The sequence below is a fragment of the Ochotona princeps genome, chromosome 15, assembly GCF_030435755.1.
Source record: "Ochotona princeps isolate mOchPri1 chromosome 15, mOchPri1.hap1, whole genome shotgun sequence".
Lineage (NCBI taxonomy): Eukaryota > Metazoa > Chordata > Mammalia > Lagomorpha > Ochotonidae > Ochotona > Ochotona princeps.
This window is the reverse complement of record NC_080846.1, coordinates 16,352,163-16,377,642: the sequence shown is the minus strand read 5'-3', so window position 1 is coordinate 16,377,642 and position 25,480 is coordinate 16,352,163. Positions and strand designations below refer to the sequence as shown.

Sequence of the window (25,480 nt, the reverse complement as noted above, 5' to 3'; positions counted from 1 at the left end):
CTTCGGGCCCCGCTTCTCTTCCCTCCGAGCCCATGCGCCTTCTCTCGCGCGGCACCCTAAGAAAATCAACCTGCATCCCAGTGAGAGGGAATTTTTTTTTTCCCTTCTAAATGTCTTCAAGGGATCCCCCACCCACCGTGGACACACAGCAGGGCTGCGGCAGCCAGCGAGGAGGATTATCGACGGCGCAGCCCAGATCAAAGCCTTGCGGTCGGACACGCCCCGCTCCCCGCCAACGGCCGGCTCGAGGCAGCGTCCCTTCCCAGGGCTCTGAGTCACGGGGTCAGGAGGCACAGGAGGCCGCCCGCGGCTCTGGGAACACAGGGAGGCTCAGGTCTCCCCGCCCCCGCTCCGAGGGACCGGCCCGAGCGCCGCGTCCCGGGACTGCCATCAGCCCTGGGGGAAAGAACATAGAGTTCTCCCTCCCGAAAGGCTAGCTAGTCCCGGCTGGGATCACCAAGACTTCCGGCCTAGAGCGGAGGCCGGCCTCGCCCGCGTACCTCCTCGTTGGCTGCTCGCGGCCTCCCTCGGTCTCCGTCTGAGGCCAGCCAGGAGGCGGAGTTTGGTGACGAGCTTCCGGCAGGTTGCGTAGCAGCGGTGGGCCGGGCAAAGGCTCAGTCTGAGACATCGACGAGTGGTCGGATCCTTCTTCCCACCTCCTTCCCCTTTCCCTCTGGGGAAAGGCTGGGGCCAGGCACCCGGGGCTGCGCCGTGGCCCGCTGCGGCCTCAGTTCCAGTCAGGCCGGGCCTGCGGAGAGTCCAGACTCCGCTTCCAGGGCGGTGCGTACTGCGCCTGCGCGGGCTTCCCTCTTTAAAAAAAAAGAAGGGTGTGGGAGGGGAGGGGGGTGATGTCTCAGGGGTATGGAAGTGGGGGGTGCGCGAGGGTTCGAGATACCGGGGTTCGGGGGTGGAAAGAATGGGAATGAAATGAGAAATGGAGGCTGGAAGCGGCCCCGAGAAGGAGTTGGAGTTTGGGAAAGAGAGAGAGGGACTCTAGGAAAAGGTTCTTGGAGTAGGCGAGCCGGGAGGTGTGCAGGGCCTGAGGGAGGGGCGAGGGAGGACCTCGAGCTTCGCTGGAGAAGGCCTGGGCCGGCCATAGGACGGGGGCAGTGGGGGAGCAGCGGGGGTTTAACTGGCCAGTGGTGGGTCTGGAGGGGATGGCGGAAGCTTCCCTCTCGGGGGGGCCAGCCCGAGCTCCAAAAGGGACGGCGGAACCTGACCGTCCGCTCTGGAAGCGCCATGCTTGGCTCCTCTCCCATGCCTTGTGTTTGGCAGCCTTCGTCTTTTCCCCTTTGGTTCCTTTTCCGTTCCTCTTTCCCCTCCCACCCCGCCATGAAGGAATTTCACATTCCTCACATCCTTGCCAGCGCTTTGCAGCCCGGCCCCCCTCTTCACAGGCTTCACACACCCGGAAAACGGGACGCAGGGAAAATTGAGTGGGGGAGGTGGGAAGAGAAGGGGAGGGGGGTGGCCAGGAGGAGCGGAGAGCCGAGAAGGGCTGTGGACATTCCCCGTTAAAAAGCCGACTTCGTTTCAGCTGCTAGCAAACCAGGCTGGTTGTGCGTGAGGCCAGTATTGGCTGAGACTGAGCGGCGACAGTGTTTGCCCTTTCAGGTGCCCTGGGTTTTTAGGGGCTGTTGGGGCGCTGGCTGCTGGTCTCCCCCAGATAGCATTGGGGTGGGCTGGCTGGTGGGGTAAAGAAGTGATGCATTAGCGTTATGACCCGGTGTCGTCCCGTTGACTCAGTTTCCAGGCACAAAAAAAAAAAAGCAAAAGAAATCTGTTTCAGCTGGTTCCTGCCCCAGCCTTCAGTAGTCTTCCATTTGTGTGGTGATACCCTACCGGAGGGTAGCAGTATTCACACATTGTCTCATTTGATTTGCCTGACAATAAATAAGGTGGAGGGCAGGTGGCTTTTTCCCTGCTGGGCAGTTGGAGGTATTAAGAACTACAGTAGGGTTACCTGGCTGCTTTTCCTCACTACTGACCCTCTGCTCAGGTGAAAGCCCTGTTTTTGTTCTGACCAGTGGGGTCTTCCAGAAGGATTGTTTTTTCCCAATGTGCATGCCTCTTTGCTTTCTGTCACCGGGAGGAGACTGAGTGTAGCCAACAGCACTGACTCCTGGAAGTATTTCTTGGGGTTCAGGTGTATGTGCCTGTATGTTGAGAAACAGGATTTGTCTGAAAGTGTTGTGCCCTAGTGTGTAGAAGACTGGTGTTGCATTCTGGACCTACTGGCCTTCTGTATGACAGTTTGAGTCCCAAATATTTCCCTCCTTCCCCTCCAGCTCTGTGCTGATAAGCCTGGATAAGTGGCAGAAGATGCTGGTTAAAGTACTGGGCCCCCACCACCCACATGGGAAAACAGGTTGGAGACAGGGGCTCCTGTCTTCAACCTGCCCCAATCCTGGCTGGTGCAGACATTTGGGGAGCGAACCAGTGGAAGCAAAGATAACTTTCTCTACCTTCCTCCTCACCCTCTGCCTTTCAAAATAAATAACCTGAAAAAAAAAAGTTATGTCTGTACTGACATTCTTTAGCACGTGTTTAGGAAATAGTATTTTCACTTTGAAGGGTAAGAGCAAAATTGTTTTTATTTGAGATCCTTTAGAAAACATGAAAGTGTGCCACTGTGTGTAACGTGTGGGTCTGGGTATTGGGGAGCAACAGGTTCTGGGTCACTCCTGTTACTCATTTTGTGTGTATGCCAAAGAGAATATTCTTTCCACCTGCAGCATCTCCTTTTCCCTTCCTTGCTGCTGTTCTGTGCTCTGCCAGTTGTGTTTGCAGTTTCTGGTCCCGGCGGGTAACTTCCTGAGCCTGCAACCGCACTCAGCAGCCAGAGCACTCAGCACTGAAGCCTGCAGGCCTTGGTGTCGCTGTTTGCTCGCCAGCCGGCTAACTGCCAGCGCCTGGTCCATCCAGTCTCACAACCATGTACAGGGAGCCCTCCTGACTCACATCTCTCCTTGTTCTATGAATAGGGTGCTCCCGTGTGTGGCATCACGTCCATCCCTCTGGCCATGGGGCTTGTCACCAGGAAGGAGGACAAAGTCGGACAGTAGCCAACAAGATGGGTTACTTGGCACACCTCCCCAGTATCACGGAGTGGTGGCAGCAGGGGGTCGGAGCCCGGTGAGCAGGGCATCTGCCCCCGGACACGTGGAAGGTAAGGGACTTGGGTTTGGGAGCCATTCCGCTTGTCAGCCCTCTGCCAGCTAGGGATCCTCTGCCCCTGATAAACCTGGTTCCTAATACTTCTTTCTTTTTTTTTTTTTAAGATTTATTTATTTTTATTGCCAAGGCTGATCCCTGCCCGTTGTGACCTTTTAGAGAATGAACTGGCAGACGGAAGATCAGTCTGTCCCCCTCTCTATAACTCTGCCTTTCAAATAAAATCTTGGAGAAAAAAAAAACGGTAAAGTATTATAGAGACACCTGTGAGATCGCTTGCCACCTGATTTCTTGTCTAGGCTGAAGTTCCTATAAATCGTGTCGGTTTAGACTTGAAGGCTGTGTGGCTCTTTCCCTGGGTATGTGGTGGTTGATGGCAATGGAGCTGGAGTATGCTCTGTCTTTTGCCTCTTTGTGTAGGCAGGAAACAGAGGGGAGAGACACAATGGAAGAAAGAGTCTAGCACTTGATCTTTCATCATGGTACTTTGGGAAGTTCTGGCAGCATACCTGGACTCAAAAATATAAATCATGGATTTGAATGGTTTCTCCTAGCACAGATACATGTCTGCATGAGTGTATGTGGTTTATACTGCTGTACATGCACACTCAAAGAAGCCCAAGTGGACTCAGCGGAATGACTCAGTGGCTAAATCCTCACCTTGCATCCTATATGGGTGCCGGTTCGTATCCTGGCAGCTCCAATTCCCATCCAACTCCTTGCTTATGACCTGGGAAAAAGTAGAGGGTGGCCCAAAGCCTTGGTACCCTGCATCCGCATGGGAGACCTGGAAGAGGCTCCTTGCTTCAGATTGAATCAGTGCCGGTTCTTGGGAGCACTGAAGCATTGAGCCAATGGACAGATCAGGTTTGTGTATCTCTTTATCTCTGTAGATCGGACTTTCCAATAAAAATAAATAAATTGGACCTGTCGTGGTAGCCAGCGGCTAAAGTCCTCGCCTTGAATGCCCCAGGATCCCATATGCGCGCCGGTTCTAATACCTGCAGCTCCACTTCCCATCCAGCTTCCTGCTTGTGGCCTGGGAACGCAGCTGAGGACGGCCCAAAGCCGTCTGCACCTGCGTGGGAGACCTGGAGGAGGTTTCTGGATTTTTTTTTCCCTCAAGATTTATTATTTTTATGCGAAGTCAGTATTTTATTTTTATTACAAAGTCAGTATTTTATTTTTATTACAAAATCAGATATACACAGAGGAGGAGAGACAAAGAATATCTTCCGTCCGAAGATTCACTCTCCAAGTGACCGCAACAGCCGGTGCTATGCCAATCCAAAGCCAGAAGCCAGAAACTCCTCCAGGTCTACCACACGGGTACAGGATCCCAAAGCCTTGGGCCGTCCTCGACTGCTTTCCCAGGCCACAAGCAGGAAGCTGGATGGGAAGTGGAGCTGCCAGGATTAGAACCGGTGCCCATATGGGATCCTGGCACATTCAAGGAGAGGACTTTAGCCGCTAGGCTATGGTACCAGGCACAAGATTTGTCTATTTTTATTGGAAAGGCAGATCAAATTTATAGAGAAAAGGGGAGATAGAGAAATATCTTCCATCCATTAATTCACTCCCCACATGGCCACAATGGCTGGAACTGAGCTGATTCAGAGCCAGGAGCTTCTTCCAGGTCTCCCATGCGGGTGCAGGGTCCCATGGCTTTGGGCCATCCCATACTGCTTTCCCAGACCACAAGCAGGAAACTGGATTAGACAGGACACAAACCAGTGCCCATATGGGATCTTGACACTTACAAGGTGAGACGTATTCATTGAGCTATTGTGCCAGGCCCTCAGATACCTTGTGAAATACCATATCCTATTCTGTAACATAGAAATGTACACATGTAAATACACTGTGTTTCCCATGTACATGGCAGGAACCCCACTACTTGAGTCATCACCATTGCTTCGCAGTAGGAACTGGAGTCAGGAGCCTGAACCAGAAATTGAACTGTATTCTGCTTTGGACATGGACGTCTTAATGCTAGGTTAAGCTCCCACCCCCTCTTGAAATTTTGATGTTTCGTTTTTGCGTTTATGTGTGGATTATATATATATTCTTATTTATTTAAAGTTTTACTTACTTGAAAGGCAGAGTTACAGAAAGGGGGAGAGAGCTCTAGCGCTTCTGTCCTCTGGGTCACTCTGCAAATGACCTCAGAACTAGGGCTGGGCCAAACTGAAGCCAGGAGTCAGGAGCTTCATCCGAGTCTCCCCTGTGGGTGAAGGGAACCACTGAGTTCCTGTTAGCATGGAGCAGACCTAGAATTCCCCTAAACACATCACTCCAGGACACACTGACCATCAAGGTTCTTATCTAGTACAGAAGTAAATGATTCTTAGGTGATAAAACCTTGTAGAACCAGTTGGATCACTCCCCTTAAGTTAGTGAATTCTTTTTGGCTTTTACAGTGTAGTGGTTCAGTTTCAGTATTTGGTCTAACTGCTGACCAATTTCCTGCTGATCCATATCTTGGGAGGCAGTGCTGATGGCTCAGTTAATTGGGTTCCTGCTAGCCACATGGGAGACTAGACCTGCTGGTTCATTCCCCAAGTGGCTACAATGGCTAGAGCTGAGCAAATCTAAAAGCCAGGAGACCAGAGCTGCTTCTGGGTCTCCCTCACAGGTACAGGATCCAAAAGCCTTGGGCTCTCCTCCACCACTTTACCGGGACACAAGCAGGGAGCTGGAAGGGAAGTGGAACAGCCGAGACATGAACTGGTGCCCACCTGGGATCCTGGTGCATGCAAGGTGAGGACTTTAGGCGTTAGGCTATCACACCAGTCACTTGAATTTTTTTTGTCTTATTTATTGCCCCAGTGCAATAGCCTAGTGGCTCAGTCCTCGCATTGCATGTGCTAGGATGCCATACAGATGCTCATTTCTGTCCCAGCTGTTCCTCTTCCCATCCACTTCCCTGCTTATGACCTAGAAAGTTGGGTGAGGATGGCCCAAAATCTTGGGACCCTGCACCTGCTTAGGAAACCAGAAAGAGGACCCTGGTTCCAGGCTTTGGATCGGCTCATCTCTGGCCTTTGTGGTCACTTGGGGAATGAACCAGTGAATGGAAGATCTTTCTCCTCTCCCTTTCTCTGCAAATCTGACTTCCCAATAATAATAAGTAAATAAATAGTTTATTTAAAAGGCAAAGTAGCAGAAAAAGGGAGGGAGGAGAAAGATGCCTTTCATCTCCTAATTTACTCTCCAGATAACCACAGCAGGACTGGGCCAGGCTGAAGTCAAGAGCCAGGAACTCCATACAAGGTCATTCATTGGATGACAGAGGCCGAAACAGCTAGGACCATCATGTATTACTTCCTGCATATTGAGTGTCTGGGACTTGAACTAGGCTCTCATGTGGGAAGTGTGTGTGTCCTGCATGCATCCCAGATACTAGCTCTTTTTTTTTTAGATATATTTATTTTTATTGGAAAGTCAGATATACAGAGACAAAGAGAGGGAGATCTACCGTTTGATGATTCACTCCCCAAGTAGCCACAATGACTGGCTATCTGAAGCCAGGAGCTAGGACCTTCCTCCAGGTCTCCCGTATGGATGCAGAGTCCCAAAGCTTTGAGCCATCCTCAACTGCCTTCCCAGGCCACAAGCAGGGAGCTGGATGGAAAGTGGGGCTGTTGGGATTAGAACCGGCGCTCATATGGGATCCTGGCACGTGCAAGGCGAAGACTTTAGCCACTAGGCTACTGTGCCAGGCCCAGTGCCCCAGACAGCAGCTTTTATTTAATGATTGATTGATTGATTGATTTGAAAGGCGGAGTTTCAGAGAGAGAATCATCCATCTGCTAGTTCACTCCCCAAATGGCTAAAACAACTGGAGCTGAGCTTGTCTGAAGCTAAGATTCAGGAGCTTCTTTCAGGTCTTCCACATGGGTCAGGGGCCCAAATATTGGACCGTCATCCTCTGCTTTCCCAGGGCATGAGCAGAGAGCTGGATCAAAAGTGGAGCAGCCAGACTTTAAAATTACACCCAGGGCCCGGCGGTGTGGCCTAGCAGCTAAAGTCCTCACCTTGAACGCGCCGGGATCCCATATGGGCGCCAGTTCTAATCCTGGCAGCTCCGCTTCCCATCCAGCTCTCTGCTTGTGGCCTGGGAAAGCAGTCGAGGACGGCCCAAATCCTTGGGACTCTGCACCCATGTGGAAGACCTGGAAGAGGTTCCTGGATCCTGGCTTCGGATTGGCACAGTTCCAGCCATTGCGGTCACTTGGGGAGTGAATCATCAGATGGAAGATCTTCCTCTCTGTATATCTGACTTTGGAATTAAGATGAATAAATCTTTTTTAAAAATTGAGTTTATGTTTACTGTATTCTTAGGTTTGTTTCTGAACTGCTGGTCTGTTTTTCTTTCCAGGACCTGGGTTTCAGTGATGAGACATGGGGTATGATGTAACTCGCTTCCAGGGGGATGTTGACGAAGACCTTATCTGCCCTATTTGCAGTGGAGTCTTGGAGGAGCCAGTACAGGTGAGTTGGCAGCCTTGCTAGGATAGCAAGCAGGAGAGTAACTCGTGGGAAATATTTAAAGGAATTAGGAACCCTGGGAAGTCCCTACTCTCCTACCCCAGTAGGGGTTTGGAACAGAGACCAGTGGTTCCCACAAGAATGGGGCCTTCCAGGTCTGTCTTGAGTTGGATACCACACAAGTCTAGTGGTTCAGATTGTCCTCTGTGATCCCATAGGGATTTCCCTGCTGTCAAATGGTCCGCTGTGTGCTTCTGTCTTCTCATAGAGCTTAGTAGCTTCGTCTCTGTGGGGATTGTGGGCTCCCTCTTCCTGCATGTTTTTTTTTTTTATTTCTGCACTTTCCAAGGAAGTTCTCTCTGCAGTTTGTTGGATTTAGTGCTTCAGGTAAATAGCCAATCTCCCTGCAGGCCCATTTAACCTGCCCTCTGGCTGACAGGCAGCAAGGAGAACTGCATCCACTGCTGTGCCTGCAGTCTGTTGACAAGGCCGGCTTTTATTTAGTTAGTTAGTTATTTTTATTGGAAAGTCAGATATTAGAGAGAGGAGGAGAGATGTGAAGATATTCTGTCCTCTGATTCACTCCCCAAGTGACCGCAATTGCCAGAGCTGAACCTATCAGAAACCAGGAGCCAGGGACTTCTGGGTCTCTCATACGGGTGGAGGACCCCAAGACCTTGAGCTGTCCTCGACTGCTTTCCCAGGCCACAAGCAGGGAGCTGGATGGGAAGTGGAGCAGGGCCACTGGAACACAAACCAGTGTCCATGTGGGATCCTGGCTCGTGCAAGTCGAGGACTTTAGCCACTAGGTTACTGCGACAGGCCCAAGGCCATCTTTTGATGCAGTCACACATTCTGCATTTTTATGTGAGAACTAGCTCCTTTAGTAGGTCATTTCTCAGCTCGCTTTACCAGACCTGAGGCAACTGTGTCTTCCTGGGACAGTATAAGGTGAGCCTCTTAATTACCAGGCAAGTATAATGACTAAGACACTCCCCAAACAGTTATTGTCACAGGACAGAATCCAATAGGATCCTTATTGCCCTCAGTTTACAAATAGTACTTGATCTCTGCCACTCCTGGCCCGCTGGAGATAATCCTGTTTCTAAGCCAGGACACCAATAGATGAGTCTTACAGCCCCTCCGCTTTTCACTACTTGTGTAATTCCATGGGCTCCCTTTAAGCCTCTTGAGTTTATCCTTTCTAGTTTCTAACCACACAGAGCTGAGTAAAAATCAGGCTGCATGCTGATGGTAACCAGTGTGGGCTGCCCCCTTGCTAGGTCTCTGCAGGTTACTGCCACAAGGGACTTCTTGCTGGGAGAGGAGCAGACCCTTCCCCATGGCAGGCCTTTTATGTTTTTTTGTTTGTTTGTTTGTTTTTTATGATTTATTTATTTTTATTGCAAAGTCAGATATATAGAAAGAGGAGAGACAGAGAGGAACATCTTCCATCCGATGATTCACTCCCCAAGTGACCACAATGGCCAGTGCTGCGCCAGTCCAAAGCCAGGAGCCAGGAACTTCCTGCGGGTCTCCCACACGGGTGCAGGGTGCCAAAGGCTATCCTCAACTGCTTTCCCAGGCCACAAGCAGGGAGCTGGATGGGAAGTGGGGCCGCTGGGATTAGAACCGGCACCCATATGGAATCTCAGCACATTCAAAGCGAGAATTTAGCTGCTAGGCCACAGCGTTGGGCCTGACCTTGTCTGTCTGAAGTTAGTTGTGGAGAGGTGATGGTCTAGATCAGAAAGTCACCCATGTTTTCAGAGTTTCCTTTTGGGAGAGCACCTTCAGAGTGCCAGGTTGCCAGACACGTTCCCAAGGCTTGGAAGGCCAGATCAAGTCCTGGATGCTCTAATTCTGATCCACTTCCTTGCTAATGCATCCGGGAAAGCAGCAAAGGATGTCCCAAGTGTTTGGCCCTGCCACCAACGTGGGAGACCCTGATAATGCTCCTGCCTTCAGCTTTGCCCAGTGCTGCTGTTGCCGCCATCTAGGGAATGGACTGGCAGATGGAAGATCTCTCTCTCTTTCCCTACCTCTTAAACTCTGCCTTTCAAATAAAAACAAACAAACAGAAAAAAATAAATAAATAAATTGTTTTAAAAAAAAAGAAAGCTCTAGAGGAAAAACATTTACTTCAGACAAGGGAAGCAGTACAAGCCGAGGTCCCGAGTTGGGAAAGATCTGCATGAGATCAAGCAGCAGAAAGAGCCACAATGTCCTGGATGCTTACAGGGAGCTAGTGTGAGGTGAGGAGAGGCTAGAGATGCAGGGTCACAGCAAGCAGTTTTAGGAGTCCTAAGTGGGAGTTGGAATTTATTTCAGTTGCAGTGGGAAATATTGTAAAGTTTGAAGTAGGGGAGTGATAGCCTTCTAGCTTGCGTTTTTAAATGATGACATGGCTGCTAAATGTCCAATAGATTATAAAGGGACAAGATAGAAGTAGGGCAGCCAACTAGACGGGATGTTTAGTAATTCAGGTGAGAGGTGATGGATTAGTTACAAAGGAGTGGCATGGACAAATGGTAGGATTTTGTGTGTCTTTGTGTTGTGAGATTTAATCTGTAAGACTTTGAAAAGAATTAAGGCTGGCTTTGAGTGAAAAATAAAACTTACAGTTGGATTAGCAGTATTGAGAATGATTGCTTTCCTTACAAAATCTTCTGGTGTTTTAGTCTTTGTTGCATGTCTTAAAGGAAGGAAGTTCTTAGTTTTCTCAAGTCTTCTGAGTCTCCCACATGGGTGCAAAGTCCCAAGGACTTGGGCCATCTTCTCTTCTTTCCCTGGCCATAAGCAGGCAGCTAGATACAAAGTGGAGCAGCCAGGACGTGAAATAGCGTGAACTGGCGTCCATATCGGATACCAGTGCTTGCAGGAGGAGGATTGCCTGTTGAACCAACGCACTGCCATCCCAACCCCCACCTTTTTTTTTTTTTTTTTAAGTCTTTAGCACTTCACCGTGTGTTGGGGGGCAATAGTGAGCACTCAAGCCCTTCAGTCGTTGCCATCTGTCTCCTAAGTGCCACCAAGTCCCCTGCTGGATGCCAAATGGTGTCTACACCGAGGCCAGGCAGTCCTCTCACCTTGAGGGCTTCATTTCAGAGGTTACTTATTCGGGAAGTAGGCTAAAATGCAGCCTTTGTGAAACTGAAAAGAAAGATTCCACAGAAACCCAGAATAGGCCGGACAGTCGGGACTCAGGACAGCCCCTCAGGTCAGCTCTCAAATGAGAACATGGGCCCACACACAGAGGGCTCTTACCCTCTGAACAGGGTCCCAAGCTTTGAGAATTCTGGTTTGTTAAACAGAACCTTTGCCAGTAAAGCTCTGCTTCTGTCTCCTCTGCATTTGTAGTCCCAACTGTTCTTTAGGAACTGTAGCGACTCTAACCTTTCCCGAAGTAAAAACATGCTGTAACTGACCTGGCCGGGAAAGATCTTGCCCTCCTTGGAACTGGTAGAGCAATTGTTACTTATACAATCCAGGTGATAATTAGTAATTGGTTGTCTTGTGTCATCTCCTATTGTCCTGGATGTTATTTATACCTGCTATTGTTACATAACTTTGTACTTGTTTGTCTTGCACAGCCCGTCCATCATCTTCAGCACAGGAACCATCTCAGCCTGCCCCTATATCTATAGTAGATCTCGACTTGAGTATGGCCCCAGGGACCTCTGGTCATGGTGGCTGTGCAGAGGTGTGGGTGGCAGGCGCGTCGCCCCTGCTGATGTCTCATGCCCTACTCTCCCTTCCAGGCACCTCATTGCGAGCATGCTTTCTGCAACGCCTGCATCACCCAGTGGTTCTCTCAGCAGCAGACGTGTCCGGTGGACCGTAGTGTCGTGACGGTAGCCCACCTGCGCCCAGTGCCTCGGATCATGCGGAACATGTTGTCAAAGCTGCAGATTGCCTGTGACAACGCTGTGTTTGGCTGTAGTGCTGTTGTCCGGCTTGACAACCTCATGTCTCACCTCAGCGACTGTGAGCACAACCCGAAGCGGCCCGTGACCTGTGAACAGGGCTGCGGGTGAGAGTCCAGTCCCTCTGCCCCCAGCAGATGGGGACCTTAGTGTGCACACCTGCTCAGCAGCTGAGTAGACCTCTCTGGCTCCCTCCCTGAGTCTTGTTCTCTTACTGCTTTCCCAGCTATAGTTTTGCTGTTGCTTTCATGAATGGAAGTAGCAATGCCGCAATCTCTGAAAACATGAAAGATGCGTCCACTGTATTCTTCCTTTCAGTCCAGTACTTTCTGTGTCAGATTTGCTGCTTTAATTCCCAGCCTTCTCTTATTTCCTCTTGCCCTACGTTTTCTTTCTGTGGGTTGTGAAACATTAGATTAACTGTTGATCACTCGGATTGTGAATATAGGGCTTCTCAAAGGGACTAAGTGGCCAGGCAGTGTCTCTGGAAAAGAATGGGGCGGTGGATGAGACTCCACGTCCTTTCTCTCCTAGCCTACCTATTTCCTGTCCTCTGTGCTCAAGGGAAGATGACAAGACACCATCCCTTTCCCTGTAGGAGGCCATCATAAGAAAGGGGCATGAGAGGACAATTTAGGAAAAAAAAAACCCACCAAGTCCTGTAGGGGGAAACTTCACATACAATAGATAGCAAATGGGAGCAAGGATGAAACATTGGGAGAAGAGAAATGAAGGGAGCCTGAAAGAAATGGCCATTTGGGGCAGGCAGGAGCCCAGTCCACAATCCTATGCCCCAGAATCAACCATTTGTTCCTCACCACCACCACCATTGCCCCATTGAATGCATCCGTTCTGCTCTTTCCCCACTCTGGACTGCAGCTTGGAGATGCCCAAAGATGAGTTGCCAAACCACAACTGCATCAAGCACCTGCGCACCGTGGTCCAGCAGCAGCAGACGCGCATTGCTGAACTGGAGAAGACATCCGCTGAACACAAGCACCAGCTGGCGGAGCAGGTAGGGGCGGGGCAGACAAGATGCATTCCTCCAGCAAATGACCGCCTGGCTGTGAGCAGCAGTGCCGGCTCAAGACCACGTGGGCCTGTGCTTTGAGCTGGGTGAGCAGGTAGATCCTGAGCCTGCTGCTCAGCAAGGAGTCCCATCGGAGCTCTCCTTGCTTGAGTTCATGTGCTCAGGTCATCTGCGTCTGCTCGTGTCATCTGTTTTCAAGTTTTGATCACATGCTGGGAAGGCACATTGCCAAACACCCAGGAGACTGTGTGACAGAGCCCTAGCCTCATCTGAAACTTAGACCTTGCTTGCTCTTCAGATCTCACAGTTGCCTTATATGTGGAGAAACTTTGTGTTTTTCCTGTTGTCTGCCTTAGTCGTCATCATTGGTTCTTCTTGCCTCCAACAGAAGCGAGACATCCAGCTGCTGAAGGCATACATGCGTGCAATCCGCAGTGTCAACCCCAACCTTCAGAACCTGGAGGAGACAATTGAATACAACGAGATCCTAGAGTGAGTGTCAGACCCAAGGGCGTGGGAGTGACAGTAAGGGGCTGGGCTGGTGGTACTTAACGGGTGTCTGGAAAAGGGACAGGGACACAGGAGAGGAGGATACCCCTCAGCTCCACTGCAGGATTCCTGTGGGGATGAAAGGGAGAGTGTGTCCAGAGGTGGCTGAGCACCTGGCAACACAAAGTCTTGTAAGAAGGCTGAGTGCTAGGGTGACCACGACAAGATAGAGGAGACTGCCCTTGGCTTCAGGTAGTGAGAAGGCTAAGTGCTAGTCTGGAAAAGTGATTGATAATCGGTGCAGACAAGCAGAGTTAACAGTGAAGTCAAAGTTCCTATCAGTTCCAGAGGCTGTGGCTGAACAGGAAGTGTGTGTTACTATGTGTAAGGTAGTTAGTGCTGCAGGGGCACAAGGCAGAAGGGTTCACTGCTTCACTCAGCAAGCGTTTATTGTGGGCTCAGTATGTGCCAGGCACCATGCTAAGAATTGAAATTTAAGAAAAATAATAGGGGAGAATATGGACTCTGAATTTGTCACGTGGCCACTCATGGGACCAGGCAGGGGAAGTTTGGGATTTCTGAACTGATGGAAGAATAGGGTCAGGCTGACTACAGAGTGGGTGCTCAGCCCTGTCGGGAGAAAAGGAGGCGATGTGGGATAACCGCTTCTGACCCCTCCACACAGGTGGGTAAACTCCCTGCAGCCAGCCAGAGTGACCCGCTGGGGGGGAATGATCTCCACCCCTGACGCCGTGCTGCAGGCCGTCATCAAGCGCTCCCTGGTGGAAAGTGGTTGCCCAGCCTCCATCGTCAACGAGCTGATTGAAAATGCCCATGAGCGGAGCTGGCCCCAGGGTCTGGCCACCCTAGAGACGAGACAGATGAACCGGCGGTACTACGAGAACTACGTGGCCAAGCGCATCCCGGGCAAACAGGCTGTGGTGGTGATGGCCTGTGAGAACCAGCACATGGGAGATGACATGGTGCAGGAGCCAGGGCTTGTCATGATATTTGCACACGGTGTGGAAGAGATCTAGAAGAACTGGCCAGGCTGTCAGGAAGAGGTGGTGATCAACAGATCCCATCACTCCAGCAACTGGGCCCTGAGTCCTCCACACTGTCCTTAATGTGCGGCTTGCCTTGGGGCCACACCTCTCCCTGCGCACCAAAGGGTGCGGAGGCACTGGGCTCCGCCCTTCAGGTGGGAGATCCAGATGCCCTCCTCTGCCATATTTCTCCTCTTCGAGGTCGAGGTCCTCAGTCTGGGTGGGGGCTTGCCTGCCTCCATTTTTCTGCCCAAGGCTCCTGGTTCCAGATCTTTCCTGAAAGCACAAAGATTTGTCTTACCTTAGAGGAACAGGTGGAGAGGAGTTGTCATTGTCCCTCTCCTTCGAGTTGGAATCTGCAAGCAGGCCTGTTGGCTCTGAGCAGCACTCAGAGGGCAGTGTGGGGAGCAGGCATCCTGAGAAAGCGGCAAGCGTGAAGCCGAAACCCCAGGAAAAAGCAGGCCAGTCCTGGGCCTCCCCAGTGGCCCTGAGGGGCAGATGGGACCTCTGTGCCAAGCCCACGCCTGCCCAGCCTGCTAAGCCTGCAGGCAGGTAGGCTGCAGTGCTAAACATTTCTAGATGAGCTCTTCTTTGCTACACTTTGTCATGACTAGGGGACAGCAGGGTTGGGGCAGGACTCGGGCGTATCTGGGTATGTATGCTCAACCAGAAGCTGCCCCCTGGCTTTTGCAGAAGTAATGTGGCTGGGCTGTGAGTTGCATAAACCCCTTCCAGCCTTGTGAGTGTAGTTCGTTATTTTAATAATTCCTTTTGGCCATTGTTTGTTTGTATTTCATATTTTACAAACCTTTCCCTACCTTCTTTCCTTTTTTTTTTTTTTCTGAATGGCCTGATCATGGCTACACCACTTTCTAGCCTAGCCACATTGTTGGCAATTTAATTTATTTACTTTTTTATATATATATAGAAAGGAAAAAAGGAAAAAAAAAATCAACAAAGCTTGAAACTTCTTTTGCTGTCCCTGTCATGGGGATGCTGGATAGGGTGGGGCAGCGATGCAGTCTGTTCGGTCTTTTTCCTTTTCAGCACAGCCTTTGGCTTCCGTATAGAAAAGAACCAAAGGAGTCCTGGGTTGCTCACCCCTAGCCCTTGGAACACCTCAGAGCTGAGGCCCTTCCTCCACTCCCACAGGGGACTTGACAGCCCAGCTTTGATGCCTGTGCCCTCTGCAGAAACCTGTTCCCAGCCCCTCTGGGGTCTAGCTGTAAAACTGGATGTAGAGTATTAATTTCAAAGGCAGCTTCCTTGGAGCTATGTTATGTGGGTTCTAAGCTTCACTGGGCAAATGGGGTAGAAATGATCTTCATGTCTGTAGGTAAATGCTGCATTCTGCTTCACTCCTGCCTCTCGGAGGACCACTGCAGCTACTGGGAGCACTTCTGGATTCCTAGGGTGACTAGCAGAGCACAGTGTAAGGGGAGGGACCATGGCTATTTGAATATGCAGGTGGAAGGGACCAGAGACTGCATCTCCCTGCCATGTAGTGGCTTTTCTTATCCAGACCAGCTTCCTGTGGATCTGGGTAGGGGGATCCTGGCTCCCCTGCGATTGGGGTGGTGGGAGACAGCTTGAGAGTCAAATGGAGAACAGACAAGTGTTTCCACTCCAGGACATCGTGCTCAGGAATTTGGAGACGCTGCTATACTAGTCCGATTACTACATTATTTCGTTCCACTCTGCCCCTGCCAAGGCCCGCGTCCTTTCACTCTCCTCACTTGGAGCCAGGAAACTCCGTTAGGGCCTCCCTCCCCTTGCAGTGTCCCTGCAGATCTCCAGTAGTCTTGTATGTGCCGTTCCATGGTGTTGACTGCACTAATAAACCTTTTTCTCAGCTCTAAGTTCTTCATTGACCATCGCACTTGCCCTGGTTATGGAAGTTTCTCCTCCGCCTTGGCCTTCCTGTCGCCCCAACCCCCGGCCTCCCACCACCACCACCACCTTGCTTGGTTCTAGCTCTGTAATCTGTTTCCTATGGTTCACCTGTTCCAGGAGGAGTCTGGGACTAGTGTGCCCTCATGTCCTTTCCCCCCACCCCGCCCCATCCCTGTTCTGGAGCAGCCAGAGCTTGCCCTCCAGGGATTATAATTGTGATTTCCTGGTTTTGCTTTTACCCTAAACTCCACATCTTCCCTGGGTGTTCCAGGAAAGAGGGGACACCTTTCACAGGAAATGCACATGGCCCTTTCCCCCTTGTCCTGCCATAAACCTTTACATTGGAATTTGGAGTCCATGGGTAGCCAGGGACCTTCCAACCCCCAGTGTCTCCTAACCCAAGAAATTGTGAAAAGGGCACCTGAGACAAACTGCTGCTTTTGTCTTACCTGGAGGAAGCTCTTGTGAGCACCTGCCAACCCCTTCTCCCCTTTCCCCAGTACTGTCTGAAATTTGTTGACTATTTCTAATTTACGTGATGGAAATTAAATAGCTCTTTATTCTCTGGTAGATTGGAGGGGACCCTATGCACTCACACAAGGTGTGATTATAGAAATAACAAAGTTTAAAACATAGCAACGAGCACACCACAGTATGCAAGAGAAAGGCCATCTTGTGATGCTAGCACCTGCTCCAGGAGACTCCTGTAGAATGGCAGCCTGCTGTTTGCTCTGTTGTTTTAAGACATACCAAGAGAGGGTTCCCATCATGTGGTTCACTGTCTAAATACCTGTGGTCAGCAGGGCTCGGCTGTGGCTGGAGCCGGGAGTCTGTGCAGGAACCCAGCTGTTTGACCCAGCACTGCTGCCTGCGGGATCTGCATCAGCAGGGAAGTAGGGCAGTTGCCAACCCTGCAGTCTTGATGCTAGGCTTGGCTGTCCTAACCTGGCATCTCATATGCTAGGGTGCATATCACCTCTGCTCATTTTTTTAAAAGATTGATTTTATTTATTGTTCATCCTTTCTGAATGTCATGAATATGCCAAATCTTGTTTTCGGGGTAGATTTGATTTGTGGGACTAAATCTGCAAGGAGCCACCAGGGTAGGGATGTGAGGATTGTAGAGCAAAATGTCACCTGCTGGGCTCGGCATGATGGCTCAATGGCTAAATCCTCATCTTGCAAGCGCTGGGATCACACGTTGGTGTCAGTTCATGTCCATTTCCTGCTTAGCTCCTTGCTTGTGACTTGGGAAAAAACAGAATGGCCCAAAACATTGGGGATCCTGCACCTGCATGGGAGACCTGGAAGAAGCCCCTGGCTCTTGGGCTTCAGATTAGCTCAACTCTGGCCAATGGGACCATTTGGGGAGTGAGCCAGCAGATGGAAAAAAGTCACCTGCCTCCCGAGAACAACTTCCTTGATGGCGATGATTGGATCATAAAGTATGTTAGATGTGCTAGGTAGGTTTCCTAGCAATACATGAGAGGAAGATAAAACCACTGATAGTGGCCCAAGCTCAGTATCATAGTGGCTAAAGTCCTTGCCTTGCACACACTGGGATGCCATATAAACACCAGTTCTAATCCCGGCTGTTCCACTTCCCATCCAGCTCCCTGCTTCTGACCTGGGAGAGCAGTTGAGCACAGCCCAAACCTTGGGACCCTGCACCTGTGTGGGAGATCTGGAAGAAGCTTCTAGCTCTTGGCTTCAGAACGGCTCAGCTCCGACGAGCTGTTTTGCCACTTGGGGAGTGAACTAGCAGATGGACATCTCTGTCTCTCCGTCTCTCTAAGTCTGAATTTCCAATTAAATAAGTTAAACACTGATAGGGTTCATGGCTGCTTCTCCTTAGGATAGCACTAGTAAGTTACCACAAAGCTTAAAGTATTGAATCCTTTAAGGAAAAATGGTGTAAATCCACTCTAACTATTTGATCAGGAGAATTGGAGAAGGGAATAGATCAAAATTGGTTACTTTTTCAGGATGTATATTTGAAAAATCCAAACACTTCCTTTTAAAAAGGATTTTATTGGTCCCGGCAGCGTGGCCTAGCGGCTAAAGTCTTCGCCTTGAACGCACCCGGGATCCCATATGGTGCCAGTTCTAATCCTGGCAGCTCCACTTCCCATCCAGCTCCCTGCTTGTGGCCTGGGAAAGCAGTGGAGGACTGCCCAAAGCCTTGGGAGCCTGCACCCATGTGGGAGACCTAGAAGAGGTTCCTGGTTCCTGTCTTCGGATCGACGTAGCATTGGCCGTTGCGGTCACTTGGGGAGTGAATCATCGGATGGAAGATCTTCCTCTCTGTGTATCTGACTTTGTAATGAAAATAAATAAAACTTTCTTTAGAAAGGATTTTATTTGAAAGACAAAGGGGAAGAGGCAGAGAGGTCTTCTGCTGGTTCGTTCCACAAATGGCCACAATGGCTGCAGGTATGCCAGACCAAAACCAGACCCCAGGAACTTCTTTCCCTTGTGGGTGTAGGAGCTCAAGCACTTGGGCATTTTCTACTGCTTTCCCAGGTGCGTTAGTGGGGAGTTGAATCAGAAGTGGAGCAACTGGGTCTGGTGCAGTAGCCTAGTGGCTAAAGTCATTGCCTTGCACGCGTTGGGGTCCCTCTTCCATCTCCCTGCTTGTGGCCTGGTTAATCAGTCGAGGACAGACCAAAGCTGTAGTACCCTGCACCCATGTATGAGACATGGAAAAAGCTCCTAGCTCCTGGCTTCAGGTCAGCTCGGCTCGGGCTGTTGGGGTCACCTGGGGAGTGAATCAGCAGAAGACCTCTCTGCCTCTTCCTCTTTGTAAATCTGAATTTCCAATAAAAATAAAGCTTAATAAGTTAAAAAAAAAAAAAAAAAAAAAGGAAACCAGAATGATGGCCTAGCAGCTAAAGCGCTCTTAAAAGTGGATCCCAAATGCGCATAGGTTCTAAACCCAGCAGCTCCATTTCCCATCCAGCTCCCTGTTTGTGGCTTGAGAAATCAGTTAAGAACAGCCCAAAGCCTTGGAACCCTGCACCTGCATGGGAGACCTGGAGGAGGTTCCTGGCTCCTGGCTTCGGATTGGCTCAGTACTGGCTGTTGTGATCACTTGGGAAGTAAATCAGAAAACAGCAGATGTTTCTCCTCCTCTGTATATCTGACTTTGCAATAAAAATAAACAAGTCTTTTTAAAAAAAGAGGCACTAGGGCCCGGCAGCATGGCCTAGCGGCTAAAGTCCTCGCCTTGGACGCCCCGGCATCCCATATGGGCGCCGGTTCTTATCCCGGCAGCTCCACTTCCCATCCAGCTCCCGGCTTGTGGCCTGGGAAAGCAGTCGAGGATGGCCCAATGCATTGGGACACTGCACCCGCGTGGGAGACCCGGAAGAGGTTCCAGGTTCCTGGCTTCGGATCGGCGCGCACCGGCCAGTTGCGGCTCACTTGGGGAGTGAATCATCGGACGGAGGATCTTCCTCTCTGTCTCTCCTCCTCTGTGTATATCTGACTGTAATAAAATGAATAAATCATTAAAAAAAAAAAGAGGCACTAGTAGTAATAACTCCATTTCCTGTGTGGAGAAACAGAAGTAGAGGACAAAATCCACAGGATTGACTTTCAGAACAGGTATTTGAACCCAGAAAGTCGATCCAGAGCCTGAGCTCTGAGCACTGCACGTAAACAAAGGGCAAGGGACCCAAGATGAGTCATAAGCCTCGAGAGTTTCTGGGGTGTGTGGGTGATGCAGTGCCCTTACCTGAATCGGGAACAGAGGATGAGCCAGTTTCTGTGGTGAATAATGAGCTAATTTGGGAATACTGGATAGATCTGTGCAGCCAGGTCATGGAAATGTGGGGCTGTGGCTTAATGGCAATGGGTTTGGGGAGGGAGTCAATGGCCAGAGGGAATGAGGAAATTCTAGGAATGCATGCAAACAGGATGGGAGGAAACAAAGTAAAAAATAAGATTTTGGGGGATTCCAGAAGTAATCCAGAGCTGGACAAGATACATGACAAAGCTGGCTGGTTTCCTACAAGGAATTTTGAATCAGTGAATCATTTAAGTTGTGGCTCATAAACCAGCTTGAAGGAGTTCCAAAAATATTTTGAGCCATGACAATATCACTGAAACAAGTGTGGTTGAAATCCAGACCAGATCCACTGATGATGTTTGATTAAAAGTAGCCGTGGAGCATTTGGTGGAGCAGTTAAAGCAGTTCGTGCATCAGCGTGCCTGGATTTGAATACCAGCTCTGGTCCTGACTGCAACTTTTTTTTTTTTAAACATTAATTTATTTTTATTGGAAAGGCAGATTTATAGGGAGAAAGATAGATCAGATGGACCTTCCATCCACTGATTCACTTCCCAAATGGCCATGTTTTTCAACCCTTCTTTTTTTTTTTTTTTTAAGATTTATTTATTTTTTGGGCCCAGCGGCGTGGCCTAGCCAGCGGCTAAAGTCCTCACCTTGAATGCACCGGGATCCCATATGAGCACTGGTTCTAATCCCGGCAGCTCCACTTCCCCTCCAGCTCCCTGCTTGTGGCCTGGGAAAGCAGTGGAAGACGGCCCAAAGCCTTGGGTCTCCTGCGTGGGATACCTGAAGGAAGTTCCTGGTTCCTGGCTTCGGATCAGGTCACCTCAGGGTGTCACGACCGCTTGGAGAGTGAATCATTGGATGGAAGATGTTCCTCTCTGTTTCTCCTCCTCTCTGTAATACTGACTTTCCAATAAAAATAAATAAATCTTTGAAAGAAAAAAGTACAGTGCCTAGAGGCCAATAAGAACCCAAAGATGTCATATGTGGCAAAAGACAGAGATTGAGAAATTACTATACTTGTGCAATGTTTTCTATTAATGTCACACAAATTTAGGAGGCAGAAATTGGATGACAAGGCATTAAGGTATACAGAGCTGTATGCAGAAAAGTATACGTTTAGTTGAAAGAAGGAAAGGCACAACAGTGTGGTGATCTGAAAATATCCGATACAGGGCTTTCCTCTGAATAGGTGAAGGATTGTCGCAGTGGAATAGGAGCCTTGTTACTAACAGTGTTAAGGGAGGATATTTAAAGAATGTTCTTGGGCCCGGCAGCGTGACCTAGCGGCTAAAGTCCTTGGCTTGAACGCGAGCAGTTCCACTTCCCTTCCAGCTCCCTGTTTGTGGCCTGGGAAAGCAGTCGAGGACGGCACAAAGCCTTGGGACCCTGCACCTGCGTTGGGGTCACTTGGGGAGTGAGCCAGCGGACGGAAGATCTTCCTCTGTCTCTCCTCCTTTCTGTGTATCTGACTTGGTAATAACAATTAACAAATCTTAAAAAAAAAAAAAAAAAAGAAGGTAACTTCATGGAAAATGAGCAAAACCAATACTGTCTTGGGAACTAGAGTGCGCGAATGGGTGGGTGTAACTAGGCAAGAAAGGCTGGGAAAAGGGAAGATCCCGGAAAGAGAGGCAACAGGAAAAAGGAACATTTGTTGGGGACAAGTGTGTAGATACTGAATCAGAGTAGGTTCTGAGAATGGTAGGAACTTGAAATTGTACACAAACTTTTGAAGAATTGGCTTCTAACAGGCCCCCTAGATCACAAACCCCCATAGAGTTTCAACTGAAGCAAATTGCCATATTCCCACTCTGCCCAGATCCTCCATTTTGTAAACGGTGGTGCCTCTTTTTCTTTGCAGTACAGTTGTTGGCTGCCCTCTGCTGGCCAGCTTGGTCTTGGCGTTCAATATAGTTAAATATGAACGCATGCACAAAACAGGATTTGTAAGGAAGCCGCGTTGTTAGTGTTTTGTCCGATTAAGTCTATGTAGAAGGCCTTGAGAAAGAGACAAAGAAGAAAAACACAGTGCTTTTTTCCAAGAAAATGGCAGTCCATTTTTTTTTTTTATTTTTCCTTTTAAATGTATTTATTTATTTGAAAGGCAAAGTTAAACAGAGAAAATCTTCTATTCTCTAGTTCACTTTCCAGATAGCCGCAATGGCCAAAGCTGGCTGGTCTAAAACCAGGAGCCAAGAGTTTCTTTCAGGTCTCCCACATGGATCCAGGGGCTCAAGCAGTTGAGCTATCTATCCTTCATTACTTTCCTAAGCCCAGGCACATTAGCAGTGAGCTGGATCAGAAGTGGAGCAGCCAAGATTTAAACAAGTGCCCATACAAGATGTCTGTGATATGAAAATAAACAAAAATAAAACCATAAAAAAAAAAGAATGCCTGTGCTGCAAGTGGCATCTTTATTTGTATGCCACAACACTGACCCCATATTCTGATTATTTAACCATATGTATATAACAATTGGGTTTTTTTAAAAGATTTATTTATTTTTATTACAAAGTCAGATATACAGAGAAGAGAGACAGAGAGGAAGATCTTCCGTCTGATGATTCACTCCCCAAGTGAGCGCAATGGCCAATGCTGCGCCGATCAGAAGCCAGGAACCAGGAACCTCTTCCGGGTCTCCCACATGGGTGCAGGGTCCCAAAGCTTTGGGCTGTCCTTGACTGCTCTCCCAGGCCACAAGCAGGGAGCTGGATGGGAAGTGGAGCTGCTGGAATTAGAATCGGTGCCCATATGGGATCCTGGTGCATGCAAGACAAGGACTTTAGCCTCTAGGCTACAGTGCTGGCCTGAGAAACATTCTTTTAGGCAGAGACTAGCAGGAGCAAGGCCAAATAGCTGTTTCAGGAACTAAAAGAATGCATGTGGATGGAATGCAGTGACTATGTGAATGGTGAGGGAAGAGTGGAGTGTTTGTGGGAGTTTGAGGTCAAGTCCTGCAAGGGGCTCATTGTAGAGTAGCCCCACAGGTATCACCTCCTCCAGAATGAAAGCCCCATGTGCTGAGCCTAGCCTGAACTCACTCCTGAGACATAAGCAACTGTTTCGGTTGAATTAGAAAGGCAGAGAATGGTCCCAGTGCAATAGCCTAGTTGCTAAATCCTTGTCTTACTCATGCCAGATACCATATGGGCACTGATTCATGTTCTAGCTGTTCCACTTCCCATCCAACTACCTGCCTGTGGCCTGGGAAGGTAGTCAAGGATGGCCCAGGAACTTGGGACCTGCACCTGCATGGGAGACCTGGAAGAAGCTCAGCTTCCACCATTGCGGCCACTTGGGGAATGAACCAGTGGACAGATCTTTCTCCCTGTATTTCCTTCTCTCTAAAAATATTCCTCTGCAATAAAAATAGAAAAATAATAAATAAAAGAAAGAGGGATAAAGATCTGTTGTCTACTGCTGGTTTACTCCCCAGATACCTGGCTTCATTACTGGTTCTAGCTCCTGAATCCAATTTGAACCAGTGGTAGGGAACGCTGCCTGCCTCTATTATTAAAGAAAAAAAAAAAAGATTTATTTATTTTCATTGGAAAGGCAGATCACATTTACAGAAGGACCGAGAGGCAGAGAGAATGATTTTTTCCATCCACTGGTTCACTTCCAAGTGGCCCCAACAGCTGGAGCTGAACAGATCTGTAGGCAGGAACTTCTTCCAGGTCTCCCATGTGGGTTCAGGGTCCCAAGGCTTTGGGCCATCCTATATTGCTTTCCCAGGTCACAAGCAGGGAGCTGGATGGAAAGTGGAGCAGCCAGGAGACGAGCAAATGCCCATATGGGATCCTAGTGCTCTCACAAGGAGAGGATTTAGCCACCGAGTCATGGTGCAGTTTTTTATTATTTATTATAAAAGCAAAGTTACAGAGAGGGCGATGAAGATTTATTTAAAAAATAAATTTATTTTATTATTGATGATGTTTACGTAGTTGAGAAGAATGCATGCCCATGTGGATCATGGACTAGGGTGGAGATAAGAGAGATCTTCCATTCTTTGGTTTGCTCCCCAAATGGCCACATGGGCAGGATCTGAGTCAGGTTCAAGCCAGGCGCCAGGAACTTCCTTCGGGTCTCCCATGTAGGTGCAGGGGCCCAAGTAGTTGGCCTTCCTTTAGTGCTTTTTTAGGTGCATTGGCCGGGAGCAGGATCCAAGCTGGCACCCACATGCAAGTTGCCAGCATAGAATGCAGATATAGGATGCTGTTGCTGGTGGTGGCTTAACACATCATGCCACAAAGTCAGCCCCATCTCTCTTAAACAACAAACAGCCTTGGAAACTGTAGGAAACTGGCAAGAATGAAGGGCAGGGGGCAGTAGCGAGAGCATGGCACAGGGCGAGTAGAAGGGAGGCCTGTGCAGACAGCTCATGTGACCTCTGATCTCTCGGAGCCTATTGGAAGATGCCGCTGTGCAATAAAGCACAGAAAGGGCACCCTAGGTCTTCTCTATAACTCCTGAGAAGTCAGGAAGAGCCAGGGGGAAAGAGGTCTGAGAATCCCCTCAGAATCCCTGGCTCCGGGTGGGTGTGCTGGGTGTGTCCCAGGTTTTTACCTAGCCCTGGAATACCTGACGAATACAGCACAAGGAAATGCAGATGCTTCCTCTGTTTGAAAACTTTGGGGTTCGGCTTTTCATTGCACACCAGGCACTCACAGTCCCAAAGAAAACCCTTGTTTCACCACATCCCTCTGCTAGACCCTCAAAAGAACAAATCCCGCACTCCAAACTGCACCAGTAAGGGGGGGGGGCGGCGTTGTGTCTAATCCCGCTTCCGCACATCACCCCCACCGCCCCTCCCACATCTCCGTTGGGTGGAGGGAGCCCTCTGCAGCGTCCCTCTTGAAACAGAAAGGGGAAATGCAGGAGAGACTCAGAGACCGGGGTTCCTTTTTTCATGTCACCCAGAGGAAGGAAAAAATGCAGCCGTCACGAACAGGATTCGAACCTGTGCGGGGAAACCCCATTGGATTTCGAGTCCAACGCCTTAACCACTCGGCCACCGTGACTCCCAGAACTGTACATCGCCGCGTGCTTACAGGAGGGGTCCGCGCCGCGGCGCCCGGAAGCCCGCGCGCACCCCGGGCCTCCCACCCCTCTCCCCTTACCGCCCCCTCCACGCCGCTCCGACAAGAGCGGGAGGACCGAGTGGTCCGGAGAGGCTAGAGAAGAGTTAGGGCCTCAAGGAGCGCACAGAGACAAGGAAGGCGATGGCGAGGCCTGTGGAGGAAGCGTTGAGGAAAGGGGACTGGGGTCCCAGGGACGGAGGCTGGGGCTTCTCAGATTAGGAAGTGAGGGCTGAATGGGTACCGGGCAGGACGAGGCGCGAGGCTGAGAGAGACTCGGTTAAAGCTTAAAAGGGGATTCCCTGGATTTGGAAGAAAAGGAGGAAACTCGGGGATTAGGGGTTCCTCGGCGGGGCTAGGAACGTGTGAGAGGAGGGCCCTCCAGGCGGCGGGTTGGGGCGCTCCTCCCGGGGTGATGAGAGGGAAGGGTCCCGGGGCAACGACAGAGGCTGGGCTGGCGGGTCAAGAGCAACTTGTGAGGAATGGCGCCCCCTCCGGGAAGCAGCCGCTTCCCTAGATGCTGTCGCGGCCGCCGCTGCCAGGGAGGCCACCCG

The 25,480-nt window shown here is 49.9% G+C and overlaps 1 protein-coding gene and 1 non-coding gene across 2 annotated transcripts; one reads left to right on the top strand and one right to left on the bottom strand.

Moving 5' to 3' along the window:
* Positions 1-593: 593 nt before the first annotated feature.
* Positions 594-14,475, top strand: RNF41 (ring finger protein 41). Its single transcript, XM_058673377.1, has 7 exons — positions 594-780; positions 2,985-3,169; positions 7,556-7,668; positions 11,427-11,698; positions 12,471-12,606; positions 13,010-13,113; positions 13,796-14,475. The coding sequence occupies exons 3-7, from the start codon at positions 7,579-7,581 to the stop codon at positions 14,145-14,147; spliced, it is 954 nt and encodes a 317-aa protein (XP_058529360.1). The 5' UTR covers positions 594-780; positions 2,985-3,169; positions 7,556-7,578; the 3' UTR covers positions 14,148-14,475.
* A 10,312-nt stretch (positions 14,476-24,787) lies between these two features.
* Positions 24,788-24,869, bottom strand: TRNAS-CGA (transfer RNA serine (anticodon CGA)). Its single transcript has one exon. It is a non-coding gene; the product is annotated as a tRNA-Ser (tRNA).
* Between the last annotated feature and the right edge of the window lie 611 nt (positions 24,870-25,480).

Excerpts from the sequence above, each read along its gene's own strand:
- RNF41 (XM_058673377.1), top strand. The coding sequence starts at position 7,579 with ATGGGGTATGATGTAACTCGCTTCCAGGGGGATGTTGACGAAGACCTT. Across the intron at positions 11,699-12,470 it reads ACCTGTGAACAGGGCTGCGG|CTTGGAGATGCCCAAAGATG; the intron begins GTGAGAGTCCAG and ends TCTGGACTGCAG. Across the intron at positions 12,607-13,009 it reads AGCACCAGCTGGCGGAGCAG|AAGCGAGACATCCAGCTGCT; the intron begins GTAGGGGCGGGG and ends TGCCTCCAACAG.